The 26,509-nt window shown below is 36.8% G+C and overlaps 2 protein-coding genes across 2 annotated transcripts; one reads left to right on the forward strand and one right to left on the reverse strand.

The window, feature by feature from the left end:
- Positions 1 to 179: 179 nt before the first annotated feature.
- Positions 180 to 12,246, reverse strand: rab12 (RAB12, member RAS oncogene family). Its single transcript, XM_083525393.1, has 6 exons — positions 11,502 to 12,246; positions 9,199 to 9,259; positions 6,444 to 6,582; positions 5,469 to 5,558; positions 3,984 to 4,088; positions 180 to 2,770 (listed from the first exon to the last, which is right to left on the reverse strand). Exons 1-6 carry the CDS (start codon positions 11,749 to 11,751, stop codon positions 2,663 to 2,665), a joined length of 753 nt encoding a protein of 250 aa, XP_083381519.1. The 5' UTR covers positions 11,752 to 12,246; the 3' UTR covers positions 180 to 2,662.
- Positions 12,247 to 13,074: 828 nt separating this feature from the next.
- Positions 13,075 to 25,526, forward strand: napgb (N-ethylmaleimide-sensitive factor attachment protein, gamma b). The gene is made up of 12 exons (XM_083524819.1): positions 13,075 to 13,227; positions 13,584 to 13,651; positions 15,991 to 16,075; positions 18,883 to 18,900; positions 18,989 to 19,019; positions 19,394 to 19,503; positions 20,200 to 20,266; positions 21,863 to 21,933; positions 22,140 to 22,218; positions 22,331 to 22,410; positions 23,759 to 23,888; positions 23,988 to 25,526. The coding sequence occupies exons 1-12, from the start codon at positions 13,172 to 13,174 to the stop codon at positions 24,123 to 24,125; spliced, it is 933 nt and encodes a 310-aa protein (XP_083380945.1). The 5' UTR covers positions 13,075 to 13,171; the 3' UTR covers positions 24,126 to 25,526.
- The last annotated feature ends 983 nt before the right edge of the window (positions 25,527 to 26,509 follow it).

Below are 26,509 nucleotides of genomic sequence, written 5' to 3' on the forward strand. Positions count from 1 at the left end.
GAGCATCAGCATTTTTGGTAATGAGTATAAGAATTTTCATTGAAAATGCTTTATTCTACCTTACCCTTTAGGAGAAAAAAGAGAAAATAGAAAAAAAGAGAAGATATAATCTGACATCGCCATCTAGCGGCTCGAAGTGGAAACTGAATTCCTGAACTGCTAAGAAAATGCACATTCAGTAGAAGTAATAAATATATTTTATTTGCAATTCATTAGTTCAAGAACACCACAAGTTATAAATATCACAAAAATGTTTAAACATGCCAAACGGTTTAAAATACCTAAAATCAGATTACAAAGTGCTCCTCCTCACTTCAATGCCTAATCGAGGGTCTCACTTATTTCGTTCTTAATTGATTTTATTTGATAACTTCTGTATCATAAATTCTAAAATAGTCCTATAAGTGATGAAAATGAACATAAGGTTACTCAATAAAAAAACTAACATTTGTAAAGGCAGCACTTATATATGCTACATCACTAAAGAAACCATCACAGTGGGATGAACTATTTTTAATAGCCAATGAAATGTTTATGTTCGTGAGAAAAACCTAACAGATTTACTGAATATCATTAATAGTGTTTGTGCAGCAATACTGATAGGTAAAAAAATTTTTTTTAATTTATTTCGATACATCCTAAAAAAAATGAAAGAAAATGACCATTCAATAATTCCAATTTCCCTTCAAGAAGAAGGAAAAAAAAAACGACAGAACACAATTCTAGCGAAAGCTTAGTACATTTGACTCGTCTTTCAAAACTTCAAAATACAAAAAAAAGCAAAACGGAAGTAAAATCGGCACAAAACAAGTCAAGTAAAATGCACTTGGTGATAAATAAAGGTCCTTCGTCGAAACCTGGCACATTCACACACAACAAAAAAATATAATCAAATAAAAAGAAAGAAAGAAAAAAACACAAAATTCGGATTAGTATACATTCCATAAAAAAAACGTATTTTTTAAATAGAAATACTGCGGCTGGTTTATAAATGTTTACAAAGCCATTGTTAGAAATCATACGATTATTGAAAAGAAAACACGTGGAAATCATGACCTGCGACACGAGGAACCAAACAGAACCGGAACCAAAGCTGCCGGATTAATTCTTTACGCAGTTAAGGGGGGGTTTTGTTAAATCTGGGGTGTAAATACGACATTGACACCAAAATCTCTGCATGATTATGTGCACTTAAGTCTAAAAAAAAAATGATCATAAAACTGCTTTTTTTCCTACCACCTTTTGTTAATGAGTGATTACACAGGAGGCTTCGAAGACATTTTTTTTTTATGAGGACAATCATTCCAAATCATCCACAGCATCAGACCATCATGACACCATCCACGGATAATAACTATTTGTGTAAATGTGTTTCAATGGCAATAACTAAATCAGATGCTTGAGAACAAGGTGCAGCATTTACATCTTATTCGACAGTTAACATTTTTTTTATAATATTAATTTTATAATATCATTTATGTGATATTAATTCAGAAATAAAGGTCCGTGTTCTTGTCGTCACGTCGGCTACACAGCATCTCGTCTTTTTTTCCCACCGTGTAGCCCTTTAGGTAAAAAAAAAAAAAACCCCGATAGTTTCTTTATACATTTTTCGCTCCCTCACCCATTTAGTGTAATTCGATCAAGTCTAAAGTAAACAGAAATGGCACGGGTAGTGATCTGGATGAGTGCTTCAGAGTGGAACAAAATCTCAGCTACAAGCGCAGATTGTAGTGCGAGAACACGACGAACAAGAAAACCGAAAGACCTGTGCTGCATATGTGACCACCGTCTCCTTTCAGGAAAGAAATGGAAAAAACTGGCACATTACATTTTAAAAGAAGATCAAAATTCCTAGCAGGGAGAGAAAAAAAAGGAGCACAAAAAAAAGTGCTAGTGTATACTGATGGATGAGAAGGGAAGTTTTTTTTTTTGCATGTGTACACAAAGCAACAGCAAGAACTCGTCCATTTTTACTGAAGAGCCCACGATCCGAACCTTCAACTCAAACCCAAGGCTTTTCTCCATTCGCTGCTACTGTAAGTGATGACATGAATGTAAATGTGAATGGTGTGGCTTAAAAACATAAAACTGTAGTGTAGCAAGGGACCGTATGCACTACTTCTAAAGTAAACTTTTTACTGTATGGAAAATGATTAAACCGTGGGAACAGAAGAACTGTTTGATTTCAGGAAGTCTTATCTGAAAGGCCCCGGTTTAAATCAATACCCTCTTGAGGTTGTGAGAATGCACTTGATCACTGAGATGCTACACAGATTAAGAGTGCTTCAAAAAGAGTGCAATAATGCAGAATATTTGAAATTGAAGACGACTGAAAATGTTCATTTTCCATTGTATTGTATGGACTGGGCATATCTGACACTGTACTTGTAGGCAGGAAGGTCAGAATGTAAGTCGGTTGGTTGGTCTGGATTTCATGTAGTCGGAAGCCTAAATGTGGCGAATTCATTTGAATGTTCTTGCTCCTGAAACTGCTCTCCCACTGCTTATATCCTGGAGTCCACAGCTCCCAGTGGGTAAAAAAAAAAAAACCTCAGAGCATTTAGGTGCAAGCCACCCCCTGGTGGTCAGTCGCTGAAAATGCGGGGGGCTGTTAGGAGACGGTTGAAGTTTTTTAGGAGCGGAAGAACCGAGTCGAGGCTCAGCAGCAGCGCATCCGAGGGGGCGGCAGCTCTGGCGGCATTTCGGGCTCGGGCTGAAGGGAGAGGACGCTGTTGGAGAACTCTCTACAGGGCATTTCCAGAGGCATCTGCAGAAACAAGAAATATAGCATCACATTATATGATCTGCTATAGCACTGAAATGCCCTCTATTAAAAAATAATAATAAATAAGATCAGGAGTTCACGCCCCAGCATCGCTAAGCTGCCACTCTTGGGGCCCTTGAGTAAGGCCCTTAATTCTCTGGGCTCCATGGGTTCTGTAACTGTGCTGTAATGTACATGTATAAAGCTGTTGTCCTTCCTTGCCTTCCTAATAATATCTAAAAGGCCGGAAGATGTTTTTCTCTGCTATAGTAAAATCTAAAACGGGCACTAATAAGTCTAATCAGTAACGTTATTAGATGAATAACCCATTAACAGCTCACTTGTATAAATCATCTCAGAGCTCTGTGAGAAATTGGCTTTTTAGACGCTACTCAAATTCACACTGTACAAAACATTCAACACAAACATAATCACGTTCCAATAAAAAGTATTTGCAAAACAGCGACTATCAAATAAGTGGAAGTCCCATGGAGTTGTTAGCGCCCAAACGTTTTTCATCCATTCTTCCTCGTATTTGATTCTGGTCAGCAGAATTCACTCTGGGTGGGATTAGAGCTGTGCGATATTGACAAAAAAAAATCTTATCGGATTTTATCGATAACGATTATTAGACGATATTTTGCGATATTTGAGTGTGCGATTGTGCTGGTACCTTAAGAACTAACGTGGACAGCTGACTCCTAAAATGTTCCTATTCTGTGTGGTGGTCAGAGACAAGAGATGAAAATTTTCCAAGTTTTAATTGATTTCTTTTTTACTTTAATAGTCTTTTTTTTTTTTTTTTTTTTCCTCCAAGTCTGCATCATTTTTTGAATCAAATTCTTACAAATTTTTACATCAATTACAATAATAAGATGATTTTGGCTGTTACCAAATGAAATTAGTATTTTCTATTAATTTAATATGATATAAATATATTTTAAAAGCTGATTTTTGACAGCACTTTCGGCATGATATTGATTAACTGTATGAAATGCTGTAAAAAAGGGAGGAAGCTGGGGAGCCTGGAAGAAACCCACATAAACATGTGACAACTAACATCTACAGCTGTCTACATTAGGAATTTTAGATTAGATTTTCTTTTGTAATTGATTCAGCAACCCACCACTGCCCAGACTTATGTGCATATGGCAGGCTGTTTGCATGAATAACCTTGTGTTAAAAAACGAAATAATTCCAATAGAACAATACCGACCTTGCTCAGAATATCATCCACTAGCTTGAGAAAGATCTCATCCACATTGAAGTTGTCCTTGGCGCTGGCCTCACAGAACCGCATCCCCGATATCCGTGAGGCGAACTGCCAGCCGAGAGAGAAAAGACGGATTCGCAGTTTAGAAAATATCCAAATCCGCAAATAAATGAATAAGTGACAGCTATTTTCATAGTCATAGTCAACAAGCAATGTTCAGCAAAACCAGATCAAACCAGGCAGGAAAAACAAATCAATTCCTAAAAATCTGTAAAAACTCCAGTTTCTGATCTGACATATCTTGTCCTGTAGCTCCTCATGAGGAGGACAAAAGTATTGAGACACACCTCTTAATTATTGAATTTAGATATTTCAATTAGACCCACTGCCAAAAGAGTATGAATTTAAGCACCATGCAGTCTTCATTTACAAACGATTGTAGGCATTTATGTCTGGATTTCATGTAGTTGGAAGCCTAAGTAGTTGAAAGTCTAAATGTGCTTAATGTTCTTGCTCCTGGAACTGCTTTTCCACTGCACATATCCTGGAGCTCCCAGTAGGTAAGAAAGCCTTAGCGCATTTAAGTGCATGCCACCCCCTGGTGGTCAGTCGCTGAAAATGCAGGGGGCTGATAGGAGATGGTGGACGTTTTTCTGGAGCATAAGAACCGTGTTGAGGCTCAGCAGCAGCAAAACCTTGTTGATTCCATAGCAGAAGAGTTCCAAAGTCTTCCTGCTGCTACGTTTAACAATGTTGTTACCCTTTCGTCCTCACGAGATCAAAGAAATTGGGAGTCGAACCATCGTAACATCTGTATTTAGAATGCAATGCCATTATATTACCTGTGGGTGTCATTCTCAGGTGTCCCAATACTTTTGCCCACATCTTGTATACCTTCAGCTAAATCCTTTATATAAAAAGCACATGACTGCATAATCCACAGCAAAGACTACACCACTTTTCTGTTTTTAATCATCAGTTCAGATAAAGTTTATTTATTTATTAACTTTTTAAAATAATGGATCATTGAAATACTTTGGTTGGTCTGCATGCGTGACTACAAAACATTTTTCTGTAGTTATTTAGAATTTATTCCTGAATATATATTTTATGTTAATGGAAAGATCATGAATTATAATTTTTTTCCCATGTATTACTTTTCCCCCCCACCATGCCCGGTCCTCACTTCACCTCCTACACCAAAACACTAAAAAGAGGGTGTCACACAAAGATGAGCGAAATCAAATGATATATTTGGAAAATATTTCCAAGTGTCTGCAATTATTTTTAGCTCGAGTGTAAATTTTCTTCATTGTCTGGATGAACGATTGTACAGATCACAGTGGCTTGAGACTAAATTCCGCCCTTGGAGTCTCCACGTGTTCATCCCACGTTAATAAAGTAAATGCAAAGGCTCATGAAATGGTGTCATGTACTCCACCCATCAACATGGGTGTGTTAAAAGCAACACTTATGAGACACACTCACCCTCTCAGCCTGCTGTCGTGCAATGACTCGGTCGGCCTCGCAGTCCAGCTTGTTCCCGACCAATAGGAGCTCAGCTTCCTCTGAGGCATACTGTATGACACACGAATCGAACGATACATTTCACTGTACACTAGAAGTTATACGTATCCTGTGCTTGCTGTGATTCAAGATTAAGGCTATCACAGTACCTCGACTGAATCCATGTGAGACAAGCTGAAGACAAGAGACCACAAGAGAGGACTCGTGGAGATTACTGAGAGATTTTGCACTGGGAGTGTAACGATACACGTTTTTGTACCAAACCGTTTCAATACTGGACTTTCAATACGGTGCACGTGTGTACCGAATACAACCCTTGTTTTACATGCAGAACATAATTCAAATTTGTTTCAGTTCGTACCGGAAACACGGTTTGTACTGCGCATATGCGAAAAAAACTCGGATTTGAATGAATGACGGCTGGAATGAATTTATTTACGAATAAATAAATTGATTTAATAACTAAATAACTATCTTGTGGGTTTTTTAAATGCAGAAATTTGTTAAAGTGTGCTAAAATAAGTAGAAGAGGTAAGTAGAACATATCTTTAGAAATGTTCATATGTAAAAACACACACACCCACACACATACATATATATATATATATATATATACACACACATATACACACACACATATACACACACACACACACACACACACACACACACACACACAATACCCAAATGATGTCAACAAATGTAAACTATTTAATTTCTCCATTTATTTAATTGTATTTAATCAATAAAATGTGCACCATAATCAATGCATTAAAAACATGTATTGCATTAATTTGATTTATTCAATATTATTGTTATATATTAGATTTTTTATGAAACACACACACACACACACACACACACACACACACACACACACACACACACACACACACACATATATATATAATGATGGTATAGAAATGATTACAGTACCTTGTCGATCATTTTCATCCATTTGGGCAGATCTTCGAAGGTCTCCTGCTTGGTGATATCGTACACCACTATGATGCCTTTAGCTCCGCGGTAATAAGCTGAGGTGATGCTGTTGAATCTCTCCTGACCAGCAGTGTCCCTGAGAGACATCACTCACATTACTGCATCTCAAAACACAATAAATCACTTGTAAATCGTATAAACATGAAACACCACCACAATTTTACCACAAAAAGATGCACTGGGATACGAGGATTTATAAATTGCACAAGGCTGCGTGTTGTTAGTATGCTCATGCATCGAGTCAATCAGCAGGTTAATGAGATGAGTCTGTGTACAACATATATGTACTTAACCTACTCAATCTGAGTTATCCATTTCCATTAGAGTAAAAAATCACTACGCTATTCATAACTCTCGAATTTCAAATTGATATCCTGTGCTTTTACTGTACCTTATCCACCCTGGCAGGGTGGCCATTCCCAAAAACAGGATATGATGTCACAGAGAGGGCTAGGTGAGGCGTCACGAGGCAGTGATGGCATGTTAAGGTGAACAGTGGTGGAGCTGATGATGATGGTAGCTGGATGTCAGTAGATATTTGACACAAACACAAGACATACACAGATGAAGGTGGGATTAGTAATGAGTGAGGGTTAGAGGTAAAAATACACAACTGGAAGGATAGAGGGACTGTGAGACATTAATGCATGATGGAAAAGGTGGTGAGATGCATGCACAGCTTTACGGCTTCGGCTACTAGAAGCATTTCTGACCCGTTATCCTAAATGAACCTCTCCAGGACTCCACCTCCAGTCACTGACTAAATCATGATAATGATAAGCCATTTTTGGACGTTTTTCCTACTTTCCAACAATGTAGATCGACCCAAAGTGTTCTCATAAAAACCAGACAGAAAAGCAGAATACGCAGCTAGCTTACAAGATAATATCTAATGACTTAGAACTGGAACTGACGTACATGTTTTGATGTTAAAAGCGACAGAGACGAGAGGAAATGAAGCTATTCGGAAAAGAGAAACATGCAGAGGAACATAGTGAATGTAACAGATTTATATGTGTCATCAGACTCAAGCTAATTAGTCATGAAGGCTGAAAACGTATCTGCAGCAAGCAAGAAAGCATGTATTAACACACTTAACCTTCGAACCAAAACATCACCCAGGTATAGATTTCAATTCATCCAAATGTTGCACCATAGTGTGTGAATGTATACATACATATACATATTATAACAGCAAACGGGCTATAAATTCTGAATGGGGAGTTCTTCAACATTTGGACACCTTTGCATGTGCTTTTTAAACATCTCATTTTACATTTTGAATCCTATTCACTCCTCTGGGAAGATGTTTCACCAAATTTTGGTGTGAGATTTGTGTTCATTCAGCCATGTTACTGTAGCAAATTCAGGTAATGATGTAGGGTGAAGAGGTCTTGGGGTGCAGTCAGCATTCTAATTTATTCTCAAAGTTTTCAGTAAGGTTGAGATCAGAGCTCTTTGGCAGGCCACTCAAGATCTTGGACTCCAACCCATGTCAACCATATCTTCATAAAGTTGGCTTAGTGCACAAGGGCATTGTCATGCTGAACCAAGTTTTGGACTCCTAGTTCAAGTGAAGAGAAAATGTAATGCTTCTGGATCCTATACAATTGTGTGCTTTATGGTAACCAGGGGTTTAACGGTAGGCGTAACTGCTACTTCCTGTCATCGCCAACTTTTATATCACCCTGTAGCGATGTGGATCCTTATTCATTTTTTATGCACAGCGGCAAGAATTTCTCTTAAACGGAGAAACTGCTGACGATTCCGCATTTAGGCAGAGTAAATGAACAAATGAATTAAAGGAATTAATTCATTTCTTAAAAAAAAATGTAATCAATAAATAAATAACCATCGTGTGTTTCTGTAGACATTTGCTAAAGTATGCTGAAATAAGTAAACAGTTTCAACAATTCAATATTTAACGTACACAATTATACACATCTGTATTACAAATAGAGTCTAACAAATGTATTTACTTGAATTTTTTTCATTTATTTCATTTGATTTTATCGATTTAATTTGTGTCTATTCGATCGATTACTCGGTTTAAATCAATATAATTAAAAGTGTATTGCATTCATTGGATTCATTCTATTTTATTTTTAGATATTTATTTTTTTATTAAAACCAAGCAGACATTTTATTTTAAATTGTTTTTTTGAAAAATGTAAACGATTATTATTATTATAATTTTTTTTTTTTTACAAATGTTAATAATAATAACATAAAAAAAAGACAAGCAATTTTATGATTTGCATTTCTTCCTCTTAACCGTAAAGAAATTAACACAAAGCGTGACTTAAAAACAGAGGTACGTCCCGAACCGTGATTTTTGTGGACCATTACACCCCTATTGGTAACAGTTTGGGAAAGAACCACATGGCTGGAAAAGTAAAGTGTCCCAATACTTTTTTCCATGTATTGTATGGTGTATTTACACCAACTCATTTGGAAACAGAACAGATGCACTACTTACATTTAGCCGTCTATAAAAATAACTCAACTTCTGCATTATATTAATGCCGGGATTAGTCTGTCATTATGACCTTGGGAAAAAGTGGAGGGAATTTTATGTGCTTGACTTCCTGGCTGAGAGCGCAGATCTGTCCGTCTTGTGCCTCTGAGACACAGGAAGTGACACAATCAGGGCGATTCAGCGATAGAGATGGAGCGCATCCTGTCCACTCACCAGATCTGCAACCGGATCTTCTTTCCTCTGAGCTCCACGGTTTTGATTTTAAAGTCCACCCCTTCGTGCCCAGAAAGACAGACAAGAAAAACGAGGACACAAAAGACAAACAGAGAGAAAATAAAAGAGAGAAACAATGATAAAGATCGTGTCAGACAAATTTGTCAAAACGTATGAAAGCAAAAAGCCAATAAAAAAAATGAAAGCTGTTGAATTCTCAAATCTGATTGGTCGAAATTCGCTTATTGATTTTGTAGAACAGCAATTCTGTCAGTCAAGCTGTTTGTTTTCTATACTAATTGATTCGAAGGCCGTTGTATGACAAAAGGTACACAATAAAAAATTGAATAAACTAATTTGTTGCGGAAAAAAAACCTTGCGGAAAAAAAACCTTGAGGTAGGTTTCTGTGAGATCGTTTTTCTCTCCAGTCTCAACCTTAGTGATGAAACTGAGAAGTTTGCGTTTAGTGTTTCTAATGAAACAGTTGCATTTATGGCATTCGATAGACGTCCTTATCCAGCGTTTACAAATATAAGTGAGCAGGTAACGGGTTAAAGGCTTTGAATAAGGGCCTTGTTTAAAGGGCCCAACAGTGGCAGCTTGGTTGTGCTGGGATTTAAACTAATAACATTCCAATAGATGTCCATCATCTTAACTACCACTTTGCCTAAATGTATTTTTTCTTGTAAATAAAGAAAAAATAGATCAAAGAGTTGCTTCTGGATGTGCTGTTATACATAAGTAATCGACTCGATGATAAAACTGGAGCACTATTTAATATGTATTTGGATCAGAAAACCTTAAACCAGAAAAAAAAAAACCAGACATGTTAGTAAATAGATATTAAAATGTAGTGCATTAATGCCGGAGAGTTCCTTCGGCCATGTTTCGTGGGATATGCAATGACACTGGATGAGTGACGGTGCAGAAAATGGAGGCCAATCTGTGTGCCATAGCAGCTGTCTGTAAAAGTCGGACTATTTTGGGAACTCTGTCCTGCTGACTGCCGATCCGAGCATGTGAACGACACGGTTTCGGGGTCGAATTTCATACAGATTTGTGTATGAACTTGAGGGGGAAAAAAATCCCTAAATAACACAGTACATTTATGACTGCCTGGGTGATCATAGACAAATAAAGCATCAGCAGGGTGCTATTATGTTCACGTGACTGACGCATGATTAATGGTCACTCTTAAATTTGTATTATTATATTGCAGAACGACGTGGGGACTGCGGACCAGATGACGACCCGACACAGTGAATAGAGAACTTCAAACAAATGCTGTAGCAAAACTGAAACATATGGAGTTGTTTACTAGCTGTAGTTCATCGTCTCCAGTTTTCTGCTCGTCCCCTTGTAGCAGATGCTCGGTTTCATTTTATCCAAACGAGTAAAGTTAATGTGAAAGTTTTTTTTTGTTATTTTTTGATCAGACCTCACTAAAACAAAGACTAGCTATTTTCACCACGTCACATTAAAAACACGTGTTTCTGAATAGATTATTTGGCACTAGTTTCAAATAGTATCATGAAGAACCACTTTGAAATGAAACGTACGCACTTCTAATGTTATTGTTTTTTCTTACAGTTTTACTAGCAAAGGATTAGACAGTAATCTGGACATTCAAGATTTCAAGATGCTATAATAATAATAATAATAATAATAATAATAATAATAATAATAATAAAATCTATCAAACACCTACTAATAGTCAAATGCAGCTAATACAATGTTATAATTCCTAATAAATACTATTATATTACCTTAATTTTTATATTACTATTTGAAAGATTATACATTCTATATTATTTAGTATTGTATATTTCTGAATAGTAACAAAGTGGATAAAAAATTTATATATATATATATATATATATATATATATATATATATATATACTTTTTTGTATATCTAGATATAGTTTTAATGATCTATCAGCTCTATGTTAGTTATGTTTTTTTTTTTTTACTGGTAATTACAAGCTTGCCCTGGGTTATGTCGATGTCATATCGATATCGCGGTATGATGATATCGCGGTATGATGATATCGCGGTATGATGATATCTCCTAGCTCCAGCTGAGGAAGTGATGTGAGTCGGTTGTTTTTTTTTAGTGTGTATGTAGTCGAATGTTAGTGTGTATAAACAGAAATGATCTAATAACCTGATCTGTGTTGTTGACTTCAGAAATACAGTCTGTAGCGTGAATTCTCTATGTTTTTGTGTTGAGATCGAGGTCTAGTTACACACTGTGGAATGGTGGAAAGATAAGAGTCCAGGAGAAGTTGGTAGTTTCTTACCCACAGTTGATTTACACGCCTCACAGAAAGTGTCATCAGTGAACCTCTCCATCAGGCTCGTTTTTCCCACACCGCGGGAGCCGATGATGATAATCTGGAGTTTATAATCAGCCGGTCTGGGAGCCATCTTCCTGCGGCGCGACTGCGCTCCCATGGCGGGGGAGCCGGTGACCGGGCTGCCGCTGAAGCCCCCGCTGCCGCTGCCGCTGCCGCCGCCGGGCCTCCGCTGGATCTCACACCTCGAGTTCATCTCTTAACTCCACATCCGCGCTACGGGCTCGATTCAGGGCCGGACCGCCATCACGGCCCAGCGGCGCTCTGATTAACTTTTCCGCGGCCCTTCCGTCTACTTCCACAAAGTTTTTCCTTTTTTTTCTCTTCGCGCTTGTCTGGCATTAGGTAGCGGAGGACTGCAGTCGCGACTTCCGGTTCCGTCCCGTTACATTGTTGTCCAACCCGTATTGAGGCTAATCCCACCTACTTAAAGTGGATTGAAGAAATATAAGCATACTCACAAATGATTGGGTTTTGAGCTGCACGTGATTAGTAGTACCAACTAATCAGGACGCAAGAAACCTTACTATTCAGATTATGGGTGGGAAATGATTACTGAAGATGTTTTCCTCAAGTAACAGTGTGTTTCTGAATCCAAGACTTTCCATGACTTTTATTGCACACAACCCAAAAAGTCTCATTAGTACCGCATTATCACTTTTATGTTCTTATTTTTGTATTTTCTGTATCTTGCCATTTTTTTTGTCTTGTGAATTTTTTCTCTTTTTTATATAAAGAAAGTGATTAATGGACATAAATATCATGTGCAATTGTAAATAAATTGCATAAATGAATTAAATGTTTTTATTTCAGTCTTGCAGTGTATAACCTTTAGGAACACATAATAAAGAAACAGCCTAATATGTACAAATATAAAATTGTATTATATAAATGTTTTAATGACAGCAATAAAAGCAATAAAAAAAATGAAAGAAAATAATATATTAAGTTAACCTGTAAATGGAACTACTGTACTGAGATGTAAATATTATTTTAAAAAAAAGATTGGTACATATCAGTGACATATCTCTATCTATCTATCTATCTATCTATCTATCTATCTATCTATCTATCTATCTATCTATCTATCTATCTATCTATCTATCATTATTTATTTGTTTGTTTGTTTTTTTATTGCGTATTTATTTGTGGATGATGGAATCTGTACGCTTTACAGACACAAAGTTAATGTAAACCCAGGTAAAATAAATACAACAAGTATTTGTGTCCAGCACAACAACAACAACAACAACAACAATAATAATAATAATAATAATAATAATAATAATAATAATAATAATATAAATAAATACATACATACATAAATAAAATAATAATACTAATGAAAATAATATCACTACTACTGCTTCTACTACCACTACTACTACTAATAATAATAATAAAATAATAATCATAATAATCATAATAAAAATAATAATTTTGTTTTTTTGGGTTTTTTAAGGTGGAGTAGGGAATGGGCGTGGAGAAGTGGGCGTGGAGAAGTGGGCGTGGTCTGTGTTGTGTGGGCGGGGCTTTGACTGGAGGATAATCCGCTGTGAGTTCGGAGCAGCGGCGGCCTCCTGTATCCCTGTAGCGCGCTGTTTATCCTCCACAAAATGGCAGCACAGAAAATAAACGAGGCACACGATCACATCGCTAAAGCTGAGAAATGGTAAGTAAAGAACAACAATATAATTTCATAGCTTTATATTAAAAGCTAAATATCAATAGCAGTTAACAATGTACTAACCGTGCTGTCTGAATACAGGTGCACAGCGCATTGTTTTCCTAAAGCACCGTGTCTTATTTATGTGTGTGCATACATTATAATGATAAAAATGTCATTTGTTTATTTGTTTATTTATGTTATTAATCATTAACATCAATGCTGATAATCGGCATAGAGCATGCGCGGTTGCCCGGGTGACAGCTGTAATGATGTTGTTCACATTGAAGCTGTGCAGTAGATGATGTGTGGAGGTCATTCAAACTAATGGCGTCTTTAACATCTCGAGTGTCATTTTAAAGCCTGAAGACCAGCATGACCAAGTGGAAGCCGGACTACGATGGAGCGGCGTCTGAGATGGCCAAAGCTGGTGAGGAAATAAATTATACCTGATGAACCCTAACCCTATACTCAGTGAACACTGTAATCCAGGGTTCCTCAACCACCGGCCAAAGGACCCCTACCGGGTCACACAAACAGAATAAAAACAGAATAAAAACCTTTTACATTTTATTTTATTTCCATTATTTTGACTTTCAAATAATCTGAAAGATGATCACTTCTGTCTGTGCCAGTTTGTTCCAATCCCAGTTTTTATTATGAAGCAATAAATTACAGTTTTTCTCAGTTGTAGCAACTTTTTCAGATCAGAAATGAAATTCTCAAAACTTCTTGTTTAACCTCCACATCATGTACGTCATAAAATCATTTCTCGTTGCTTTGAACAAATTGCGAATGTGTTGATACATTTATTTAATTGATGGTGTACAATCGTCTGCTGTTTTCTACATTATTAAATGTTTATGTCGTGTTGATCAAAATATATTATACTACTTTCACCTGAATAGTCATAACCCCAAAAACATCTCTGCATCAGTTCACTGCATAAGCCATTGAATGCAAAACGGTTAAACCAGTTGTCAACATCTGTCATCTAAAATTTCTATTAAACCTATTCTATTCTTCTTTTTTTTTATATCTTGAATTTATAAATTCAGCAGATGAATCTTGAATGTCACTAATAAAGGCGAGCGAACGGCATCAGATCAACTAATGATCAACTAGTTCTCTAAAATAGGTCAAAGGTGGATCTTGTGAACATTCAATAAGAGAGTGTATACAGACAGAGCCAAACACAGAATTACATTTTCTGAAAATGGACATTTACAGTACAGTAAAAGTGTAAATCCTGTCTGGTCGCAAATATAAATCGAATATGCAACCAAATAAATAAATGTTTGCTGCTGAAATTTAAAGATGACACACAGAAGAAATTCAGCCTTTCAAACATTGTAACCCAAACCGTAGTTTACATCAGGAAATCCTGAAACTGTGCGCCATCATACTGACAACATGACTAAACATTTAGACTTTCTTGCTTGTGATCAATAACAAAAGGACTTGTTATTCTGATGGCAATGATATTCTCATTGACACAAATACTAACATTTGAGAGATGAACTAAGGATTTTGAGAAAAGTACAGGCTTTTGCAAGAAATCCATTGTGTTGTGTTGTTTGTACACATTGTTTTAAGAAACACACTGCTTTGCACATATTAAGGATGATTTGAGAAACGCTCAAAAGCAAATGAGAAAAACTGGAATAATGACCTGCCATTCTAAAGGCAATATGTTCATTTACACAAATACTTACTTCTGAGAAATGAACTAAGGATTTAAAAAAAAAAGTACAGGCTTTTGCGTAAAATCCATTGTGTGGTGCTAATTGTTCGCAGAAATCCACTTGGTTTGCAAATATTAAGGGGTGATTCGAGAGATAGACTGCACACCTCAACAACGATGAACTGTAATCAATAGACATTTAGTGCCACCCAGATGAGGATGGGTTTCTCTCAAGGTTTCTTCCTCATGCCATCTGAGACCGTTTTTTTTTCCCAGCCACAGTCGACACTTGCTTGCTAAAGTTACAATTATGAGGACAAACGTATACGTTCTTTATTTCCGCTTTATCTGTGTAAAGCTGTTTAAGACAATGTCTATAGTTAAAAGCGCTAAGCAAATAAAAATTAATTGAATTGAATTCAATTGTAACTGTGAGCTCGCACTGATTTTGCATTATGGTGAGTTGAGTTGCATTTTTTATATATATAAATATATATATATATATATATATATATATATATATATATATATATATATATATATAATATTTAATTTATATAATTAATTTAATAATCAAATAATATACATAAAAATGTAATCATATAATATCAATAATTATGCATATTCATTTAATATTCATGTTATTTTGGGTTTTTATTGGCTAAATAATTGTATTGTGTTAAAATGATCTGAATGCAATAAAAGGTCTGCACAAAGGGAACATTATAAACAGGTTTTTTGAGGGTGGTTCATTTTTGTTTTCTAAAAACACAATAACATGGGAGTACTGTAGTGTGTAGTGTAGTACGAGTTTACTAGATGTTCCTGAGAGGTCACCAATGTCAGTATTATGCATAGTAACAAGAGCAAATATCTGATCCTGCATACAGAAAGATTGAGGTGTATCAGCATGATAATAAAACACTGTGCGGCACTCATTCAATGTCCCCTGCTTTAACATCATCAATGCCGGTTCTCCTCAAGCCGAATCACGTGTGCGGGAGCAGGAACAATTCAGTATTATTTGTTTAGATGCTAGGTTTTACGATATAACTGGATAAATGATGCCGTTTTTTTTCTTACAGCTGTGGCTTTCAAAAACGCTAAGCAGTTTGAGCAGGCGAAGGAGATGTACCTGAAGGAGGCGGAGTACCACACGGAGAACAAAGCGTATCCTTTTCCCACAGACACAGATCATGCCATGATCAACAGATACCTAACTGCCGTTTTATTTCTCGAATCTGATTTGGTCAGAGTGTATTGATCCATTTTCTTCAACATCCGATTGTAAATTAGTGCCAGCTACAAGGGTTATATTTCTGCACTTGTTTTTATATCTATGATTTCTCTAGTAAGAACATACATGAGGTTGGCATTAAAACGTTTTGAGATTAGCTCCGTTTTTAAGAAAGTACTTTCTTTATCTACGTCTACACACTATCAAAATAGTCCCCTTGTACAGAAAACACCATTTCCATTGTTCCTGACACTTCTGGAATGTGTCTTGGAAGTCTTTTTTTAGAAACGTGTCAAGCAGCCACAAAAACGGCGCCCCTTGAGCTGCATCTTCGGCAAGGGGGCAAAGTCTACAGGAGCCAATTTGGCGAGTGTGGGTATGAAGTGAGATCTTGTTCTTTCCGTCCAGAAACTCGTGTGGAAGGAGAGCTCGGTAGCAAGGTGCACACGTGGTCACAATAGCACCTGTTGCGCAGCTCCCGATGTACACAGGATGATGTCTTGTGGCACACTGACTAATAAAGGTCGGTACTCCCTTTGACTGTGCGTGCAGCCTTGTGCTGCCATCTGTTGGCGAGTTACAAAACTAGTATGGAAACTTTTTTGATATCACCTCGTACAGGGACTTGTATGAAAAATAGGTCATATACACAAGTTAAACAAGTACATTATACAGCCAAACGTTTGTGTACACCTGATCTTCACATCCTCATGTAGTTCTTTTTAAAACTACATGAAGACCCATGAGACTTCAAAACAACGAGACTCAAGAGACTTTAAGAGAGAGGGAGACATCAAGAGACCCAAACACAAAGACAATATTTACCAAAGTTGATGGGGAAGAACTCAAGAGGCCTGCACAGCTCCCTGAGCTCAACACCACTCAACACCTTTGACGTGTTGTATCATTTTATTATGTTGTATTTATCCGCCACACCTTAAAGGCCGGTACATGAAAATATTGTCTGACATTAAACCGGTCTATGGCGCAAAAACGTTTGGGGGCCGCTGCTGTAGAGGACTAAGCATTATTATTACAGCAATATTGTGGACTACCTCTGGAATAGGATGTATAAAAGGCACATACCTGTGGTCCATAAGCAGTGGAACCATAGCCATGTTGTTTCAGTGTTTCTTTAACCTGGAATAAGTCTCCAACCTTCCCTGCTCTGAAAAAGCCATTAAGCGTCCACCTCCATGTTTGACTGTGTGTGAGGCAGTCTGTTAACATCTTCTCTTCTGTTCTTCATCTTACATAAGTAACACTATTCGAGCCAAAATTTCAAATTTGGACTCATCTGTCAACAGAATCTCCTTCCACATATTCACTGTCTAGTTATTTTGTGGTTTTTGCCATTTACCTTGTTTATTACATAGAAACAAAAGGAACATCCATCTGTCTCCAAACCCATAAAACACCAGGTTCACGTTTAATAGGAGCTGTAGATTGCTGATAAGTGCCTTATGACCAGTGGTGGACAGTAATAAAGTAAATGTAATTCGTTACTGTACTTAAGTAGCTTTTTCGCCTTATCAGAACTTTACTGAAGTAAACTTACTTTAACTTCACTACATTTCAAAGTCAAATATTTTACTTTTTACTTTTCGTGTCGTTCTTTTTTATTTATGTGCGGATATAAACTTCAATCACACAGCAAGTCACCAATCATCCAAAAGTCCTGTTTTGAACTCGTTTTGATTTCCGATTGGTGTGTATCTACTTACACGAGCATACAGCGAGCTGAACATTTTGAGAGGAAAAAATGATGGAAGGATCTGACTTGAAATCGCCACGATTGTTTCTTACGTAGTTGAAAAGAAGGTTTTGGGCTCATGAACATTTTTTGATAAATATCAATCAGTGTTTGAATAAACAGTGCTTGTAATATCATTTTATAAATAGATCGGTGTGCTGAGAGTAACATTAGAGTAATTCTGATAAACTGCATTGACAAAATTGTTATTAAGACATTAAAGCCATAATAAATTCATATTTTATTTACTTTACCAAAATGTATATATTTTTTTAAAAATCATAATAAATCATCTTCCCGTGGGCTCACCACCTGCAGGAGGGACCGTAAGGGACAGTGCTGTGAGGATTGGGCAGCAGTCGAAGGCGGGGGCCTGCTTAGACTGCTGCCCCCGCGACCCGAAATACGGATAAGCGGGAGAAAATGAATGAATGAATGAATAATAAATCATACAACTTTGGATACTTAAGTGCATTTCAAGGCAAATATTTTTGTACTGTTATTTAAGTGAAAGTTTAAAGGGAGCACTTTTACTAAAGTAATATTTTACTACTGTATCTGTACTTTAACTTAAGTACATGCTTTATGTACTTTAACCCCCACTGCTTATGACAGGGGTAGGAATCGGCAGTGGGCCAAATTTGGTCAGTCAGGTATTTAATGAGTTGAATTAGTTTTAATGTTGTTATGTTTTTACTTTAAATAAGGAGATCTAAGCTTTTTGTTTTTATTTGTTGCATGTCAGTGCATTCTCTAGAAGACACATATTGTAGTACATATGTAATGGGCTATAAGAAATGTGTTGAGAATGAGAGACTTTTTATATGTAATAAGAAGGTGATAGCATGATTTATGGCCTAAGGTTGGAAACCACCGATTATATCCCATAAATAGCAAGAAAACTAAATACATAAATAAATGTGAAAACAAAATGTGAATAAATCCTCTTTCATCAATACATGTTCTTTCCTTAACTACAATAAACAGATTGTTCCATGCTGCAAAGTAAGTACAGTAAAATACCTTATTTGAAACTAAAGTGATTATTAATATTATTGTTAAATTGTATATTTCTTTGTATTGTATACTTCAGGGCAATTGAGCAAGCAGGTATGATGCTGAAGGTTAGTTCTCATTTGTTAATCTGAGGTTATGTGGTGGTCTGTTATAAAAAAAGAAAAAAAGCTGTCAATGCTATTGTAAATAAAAGTTTATCAAATCTGGCATGCATATTAGTTATGACATAATAGCCTTTTGCCCCGTTGCTCTTTAGGGATAAACTTAATTTTTATTTGTAATTTAATGTAAATTAATGTATAAATAGAAATTTCATAACCTATTTATCTGTGTAAAACTGATTTGGGGACAATGTCTATTGTGAAAAGCACAATATTGAATTGAATTGAATTTAATCGAATTGAATCACCAGTCACTGAGACTGATTTTGAACTGCATGACTGTTATAGGTGTGTGTAACTGAGGTGTGTCGTTTCTATAGGATATGAAGCGACTCCCGGAGGCTGTCGAACTGATCGAGAAAGCCAGTGTGATGTACGTGGAGAACGGGACCTCAGGAACTGCAGGCATTGCTTTGGACAGAGCCGGCAAGTATGTGACAGCATGACGAGCATCACTCTGATAAATCATGATAAAATTGTTATTCTGTGGCATGAAAATTGTCAATTTTAGTAGGTTGGTAACGGAAAATTACGTAAGTCCTAAGAGGCTATGCATTATAATATTTTATTCTTTTTTGTTTTCTCGTGATCACGACTTGATTTTCTCATCGTGCCTTCTGCCATAAATGGTTATGGTTATTATCCATGATGCTGCGATGATGCCTCTATAACATGCTCTTATGCCGAATATACAGAAAAATTAAGTACTGATAACAAGGAATACGTTTATGGCATTTGGCAGATGCCCTTACCTTAGAGTGACAGTTATCCTATTTATACAACTGAGCAGCTATGGGGTTAAGGGCCTTGCTCAGGGGCCCAGGAGTGGCAGCTTAGTGTGGCTGGGATTTGAACTTGTGACTTTCGACTGCAAAGTCCACTGCCTCAACCACTAAGCTACCACCTCCCCAATAATTAACAAGTGCAAGTGCTTATCGTAATGTGTGTGAAATTTTGACTGTAGAACAAGGCAATGGTTACAGTGAGTAAAAAAATTTTAATTTAACCAAAACGTTGGCTGGAAAATGCTGAAACAGATCTTATAATTTAATTATATTGTAAGTCATTAATACTATATTGCACAGCTGAATTGACTGTACATAACTCACAGGTTACTTTCCCACAGGCTTATTGAACCAGTGGATCTGGAGAAGGCAGTGGACTTGTATCAGAAAGCTGCATCGGTTTTTGAGGTAAGATGACATTATATTTCAGCAAAATGACACGAGTAATGAAGTAGTGGCGGTGGTGATTTGTTCATGTTTTCAGTAGAAAATTTTCTAGTTTGATATTGCTTTTATACAATAGTTCCATAAACAAGAAAGGAATGTTGAGTACCTAACAGACACTATATTATATATATATCCAAAAATGCTACAAGGCTATAAGCTGGCTCACATTCATTTGTATTAATTGCTATTTTGGATGCATCCAGTGTAGTTACCTTCCTTTCTTTCTTTTCACCTTCATCTGATAAGCTTTCATATATAAAGGTTGTTTCTATGTAAAATGGATAGCCATGTCCAGTGATTTGGAGTAATCATTATCGAATGTCGAATGTAGGATTTTTTCCATAAAAGCAGCTCTGACACTAATGCAATCTGTAATGCAAATCACAGGTTTATATAGATGCCATTAATTCATTCTAACACAGAACCACTTCGAAAGAAAAACTGTTGAAAGTTTCTATGAGACATTTATGGTCTCCCAAGTCAGCACTTTGCAAAAGTCTGTATTTTATATGCTCTGGAAAGTTTTCAAATCAATTGAGTCTGCACTTTCCTGATTATCAGGGACACGCCAGGAAAGCGGTAGACCGGTAGTTAAGTCTCTGGTTTACTGAACAGAAGGTCAGGGGTTCAAGCCCTAGTATCAGCAAGCTGCCACTTTTTGAGCAAGGTCCTTAACCCTCTCTGCTCTAGGTGTGCTGTATCATGGCTAACTCTGCTCTCTGACCCCAGATTTCTAACAAAGGATATGTGAAGAAATCATTTGGAATTTGACATTTTTACAAAAAAATATTTTTTTTATTAGAAATGAATATCTGTGAAAAGAGTGCGAGTGATGAATCCTCCTTTCTTGCCCAGGCTGTTTCAAATGGACGCGTCGATTTGAGCTTGATTTCCTCCAAATAGTTCGAATTCCAGCTGTTTTTTGTGATTCAGATCTTTGGATCAGCTATCTAAGTGATAAGAGATATGCAAAGAAAACATTGGGAAGTGGCTGATCAGTGGTTAAGGTTGTGGTTTACTGAACAGAAGGTCAGGGGTTCAAGCCCCATTCTCACCAAGATACCAGTCTTGGCTTCTCAGCAATCCCTGGACCTGTTGCCTTGCTGGGTATTAGTACCAGTATCTGCCCCCCTTAAAACTGGGGCCCAGAATCAAGGCTGAACCTGTGTTCAATTTGCTGTCTAATTAAAAAAAGCAGATACTGGTGAGAGAATGACTGTTTATAGCTGCTGTAAATTAATCGATAACCAAAACAAACTTATTTTGCATTTAATAATGTTATAATAAATGTAATAATACACAATGCACTGATCTGTAATGCAAAAACAATGTAATCGTTAGCTAACTGTTGTGGGGTTTTTTGTAATTTATTTTCTGTTATAGGAAAGTAATTAACTGCATTGTGTGAAAGCGCATGCCATTGTTGATTGTTTTTCCCATATAGCATCATATATATATTTATATATATAAGTGTATGAAGTTCAATTTGCCATGAAAAAAATCCTTGGAAGATATTTGTACAAGCTATATAAACACCTTTTCATCCTGTATGTGCAGAATGAGGACCGGCTTAGGCAGGCTGCAGAGCTGCTGGGAAAATCGTCCAGACTTCTGGTGCGTCTGCGCAGGTGAGTGTGTTGCAGGCGTCTTCGAGTCCGACCTCGTCTAACCTCCAGTCGCATTTCCGTTCTGTTACATCTGCCCTCTTTGCCGTTTTTTTTCTTGTAAACCATTTAAGACTGGCGCAGAGTCCGCGACTAATTTTAGCCTCTTAAATGTGAGCGATAATGCAGTACATCTCGTCTTACTTTGTACCTGTCTCACTGCTCCCCAGGCTGGAAGAGGCAGCTGTGTCTCTGCAGAAAGAGAAAAACATGTATAAGGAGATTGAGAATTACCCCACTTGCTTTAAGGTACACCTTTAGACAGTACTGACACAAACATGGACCTGAATGTAGATGATTTTTCTCATGGTGTTACTGTTACCTATGGTAGCTGATCTGCTTGATGTGGTTCTGCCTGTAGAAAACCATAGCACAAGTGCTGGTCCATCTTCATCGAGGCGACTTCGTAGCAGCAGATAAGTGTGTAAAAGAGAGTTACAGGTATGAACTGCTTCAAAACCTTGTTACATTTGATCTACTTTGTAGCTACACAGTCACTATGGTCGATTAAGAGACTGATTCAATTTTGTCAAAAGTGTTGCCCACTAGAGGGCACTAATGATGAACAATTCGAGTCTTTAAAGTGACTTAGAAAAAAATTATTTTATCTTTTTTTTCATCTCATAAGTCGTTTGTTCTTTTGTCACATGCGCCATGCAGGTTTATATATGTTAAAGCTGTAACGTAAAGGGTGTTATCGTACCAGGGCTTTCAGTTCGGTGCACACGTGTAGCGAATGCAATCCTTTTTACTTGCTGAACATAGTTAAAATTGTAGTTCCCCTTCGGGAACTCGAGCTGCGTCTCCTAAAGCATTTCGACGCAGCGTCTCGTTCCCTCGGGGAACACATACAAACATTTATATACACATCTGTATTACCCAAACGGGGTCTAACAAATGCAAACTATTTAATTACATTTTTCCATTTATTAAATTTTATTTAATCAATTTGTGCTAAAATAATCGATTACTCAATTTAATCAATATAATATAAAAGTGGATTGCATTGATTTATTAATATATATATATATATATATATATATATATATATATATATATATATATATATATATATATATATATATATATATATATTATTATTTGTATTTTTTTTTAGAAAATATTATTTTATATATTATTTAACCAAGCAGGCATTTTATTTTTAAATTGTTTTAAAAAATGGAAACTGTTGATGTTCACAAGTGTTAATAATGAATAAACCGCATTAATAAAAAACAACAAGCGATTTTATGATTTGCATTTCTTTCCCCGAACCGTACCAAAATTGAACCGAACTGTGACTTAAAAACCGGCATACGTCCCGAACCGTGAATTTTGTGTACACCTCTAATATACATATATAAATTATTTGATATACATATATTATATATGTATATAATATACACATAAATATTATATACATATACAAATTACTCAAACTATGGTCAGAGTTTGTGGATTTGCCTATTGAAAATATATCATTTTATTTCTTATCAAAGGAACGAAATGAACTAAATGACTCAAGAAAAAATACGATTTGTTCATTGTGATGAACGAGAATCAAAGAACCAAGTCGCTAAAACAATTCCGTCTTCCCATCACTAGAAGGCAGTGTTGTCCCATGTCTCCTACATATCCAAGTTGTTACTGTTAGTGTTGTGTATCTGAGTATCGCTGTGTATCGCTTATTCTTAAGATCACATTGTCCTGTACTATGTCCATTCTGTGGGAATTTCCTACTTTGTATTTGCGAAAGTTTATTAACGTGCACCTCTGCATCCTGTCCCAGTCTTCCTGGGTTCAGCAGCAGCGAGGACTGTGTTGCGATGGAGACTTTACTGGCGGGTTACGACGAGCAAAACGAGGACGACGTGTATCGCATGTGCAACTCGCCTCTTCTCAAGTACATGGACAACGACGTAAGAGACGAGTGCATTCCGCGTTTATCATAGTTTTCCGTTTCTGCGCCACACTTTCTGCTTTGCGCCTAACAGTGTTCTGTTGCTGTCTGTGGATAGTATGCAAAGCTGGCCATCTCTCTGAAAGTACCAGGAGGAGGTGTGAAGAAGAAGAAATCTCCCAGCGTTCCACAGGGGGGCGCTTCAGGAGCACCGGCTGCAGGGGACGAGGACGAGTATGAAGGAGGACTGTGCTAATCCGGGAAACGTCACTGCTTCAAGCGTGTATGTGCACGGTGAAAGGAGGAGCGTGACGGAGAAAAGAAGATAGAGTCTATATTTCTGAAAAAAACGTATAGGTGTATATGCTGTCTACTTCGTGACTTTCCTGTTGAGCACCGTGGATTCTGTCCATATCCTAAAAACTTTGTATTCTATGCAGAGACTCAATGTCTAACACAAATGAAGCTCGGTGTAATGTGGAAGAAATACTTTAGCATTGTTAGCCGATTTCTCAATACGTCATGTGTAACATAGGTGTAATATGCGCAAGAAATGTCCCTGTAGTAAGAAAAGAAAAGCTGAAAATTGACATAATCATGCGAAAGACTCAAGCCAGCTTTTCAGTCTAGTTATCTTTCATTTTATCTTCACAGATATGAGGCGACTTTTGCTGAGGTAAAAAAAAAAAATGTGTTCATACTTAAACATACAAGGAGATTGAATAAGCACAGAAAGGCTGCATTTACTGCAGGACAAGCACAAATCCACAAAACGCACAAGACAACAAAGAACATTTCCTTTGCGGTATTTTGAAACATTTAATTCCGTGTAGCGTTCATTCCTTCTTTTCGTTTGTAGCTGTAACAGGTATCCCTTTTGAATCACAGCTACAGAGCTGCAACTCTTTATACAGTTCTTAATGGATTTTCAGTCAATTGGAAATAAAGGGCAGGAAAAAGCACAGAAATTTTGGTCTGCAGAAGCGAGAGATCAGAGCACAAAAATACTGAAGTATTCCTTTTAATCAGAGATGCCCAAACATTTATCGCCAAGCTGCCACTCTTGGGCCCTTGAGCAAGGCCCTTAACCCTCTGTGCTTCAGGGGCGCTGTATCATGGCTGACCCTGCGCTCTGACCCCAGCTTCTGAGCAAGCTGGGATATGCGAAAAACGAATTTCACTGTGCTGTAATGTATATGTGACAAATAAAGGCTATTCTTCTTCTTCTATTTTCCAAAAATCCAAAATTCTGAATATGATGAGCCAAAACTACTTTGAGAACTAAAGAATGTACTCGTGCATTCAATTTAAAATAATTCAAATTCATTTATATTCTCACAATTTCATTTACATTGTTTACAGATTATAAATAATCTGTCAATGGCGCCCCCTTTCTTTCATAATGGGCATGGTAGACCAAATTAAAGGTCACCACTGGCCTCCTCTGCCCCACGAGCCCTAGTTTGAGCATCTCTGCTTTGAATAAATATAAACACAACGTAAAAGCTACTTTTGTTTGTGGATACAAAAAATGTCATTCATTTATTTGCCAAAATGTCTTTTTATTTGATATTGTATTCAAACTACGGTATAGTCATGTGTACAGCGTCCTGTATCATGTGTATGTGTTTTAAATAGAGACCAGTTTCTAAAATCGTGAAAATCAAATTGTTCCTGTTGTACACGTTTTTGCGTTCTTGAATCTGTTCCTATAACGTCGAGCAGAAAAAAATGCAACGAATGCTAGAAATGTGTGCGAGTGACGAATCCTTATTTCTTTTCGTTTCGAACGGACACGTCGATTTTAGCTTGATTTCCTCCAAATTGTTCGAATTCCAGCTGTCCAGAGTCAGATTCTTTGAATTAGCTATCCAGTATGAGTCGACACCCAAAACATTCCCAAAGTTCCATCGTTCCTTAACTATGCCTTTCCATCTAATTCTTCCATAAAATTCGACTCAACAAACAAAATAACTATTCCTACATCAATGCATTTCGCAAAACATTATAAATTTGTGCAAAAAACACTCGATTTCCATGCCCTGACTTGATCTTAGGAATCTCGAGAAACAAAACGTTCGGCTTTCATAAGGCAAAAACAATTTTTTTCTGGGATTTTGCTGTTTACCGAAAGCAACTGATGACAGTAGTGATGTGATATTTGACTCCCATTTAACCCTGAAACCTGAAAAATTCCTTCCTGAGGAATTAAAAATCCTACAATTTACATCCAACAGTTATTATTGATTCAGATCACAAAAGATATGATGATGCAGAATCATTTGAAACAATCCTAATGTAAAGGTGATGATGATGATGGGGATGGTCCTAGCTCACTGATTAAAGCATTGGATCTGAAGGTCGTTATGTTAAATCTCATGCCACTCCTGGGCCCCTGAGCAAGGCCCTTAACCGCATAGCTGCTCAGAATGAATGAGATAAATGTAAGTCGCTCTTTAATAAACGCGTCTGCCAAATGCCATTCAATGTAAATGATATATATATATAAATAGTGTATGCATAGAAATAAACAACTTTCTTAGGGCCCAGTACTCACCCTTGCACTTTTGAGTCTTCGAAAAATACAGAGAAGAAAGCGCTCCTTTAGTTGCATGATATGAGTAGGCTAATAGATGATAG

This window comes from Silurus aristotelis, assembly GCF_946808225.1.
Source record: "Silurus aristotelis genome assembly, chromosome: 22".
Taxonomy (NCBI): Eukaryota; Metazoa; Chordata; class Actinopteri; order Siluriformes; family Siluridae; genus Silurus; species Silurus aristotelis.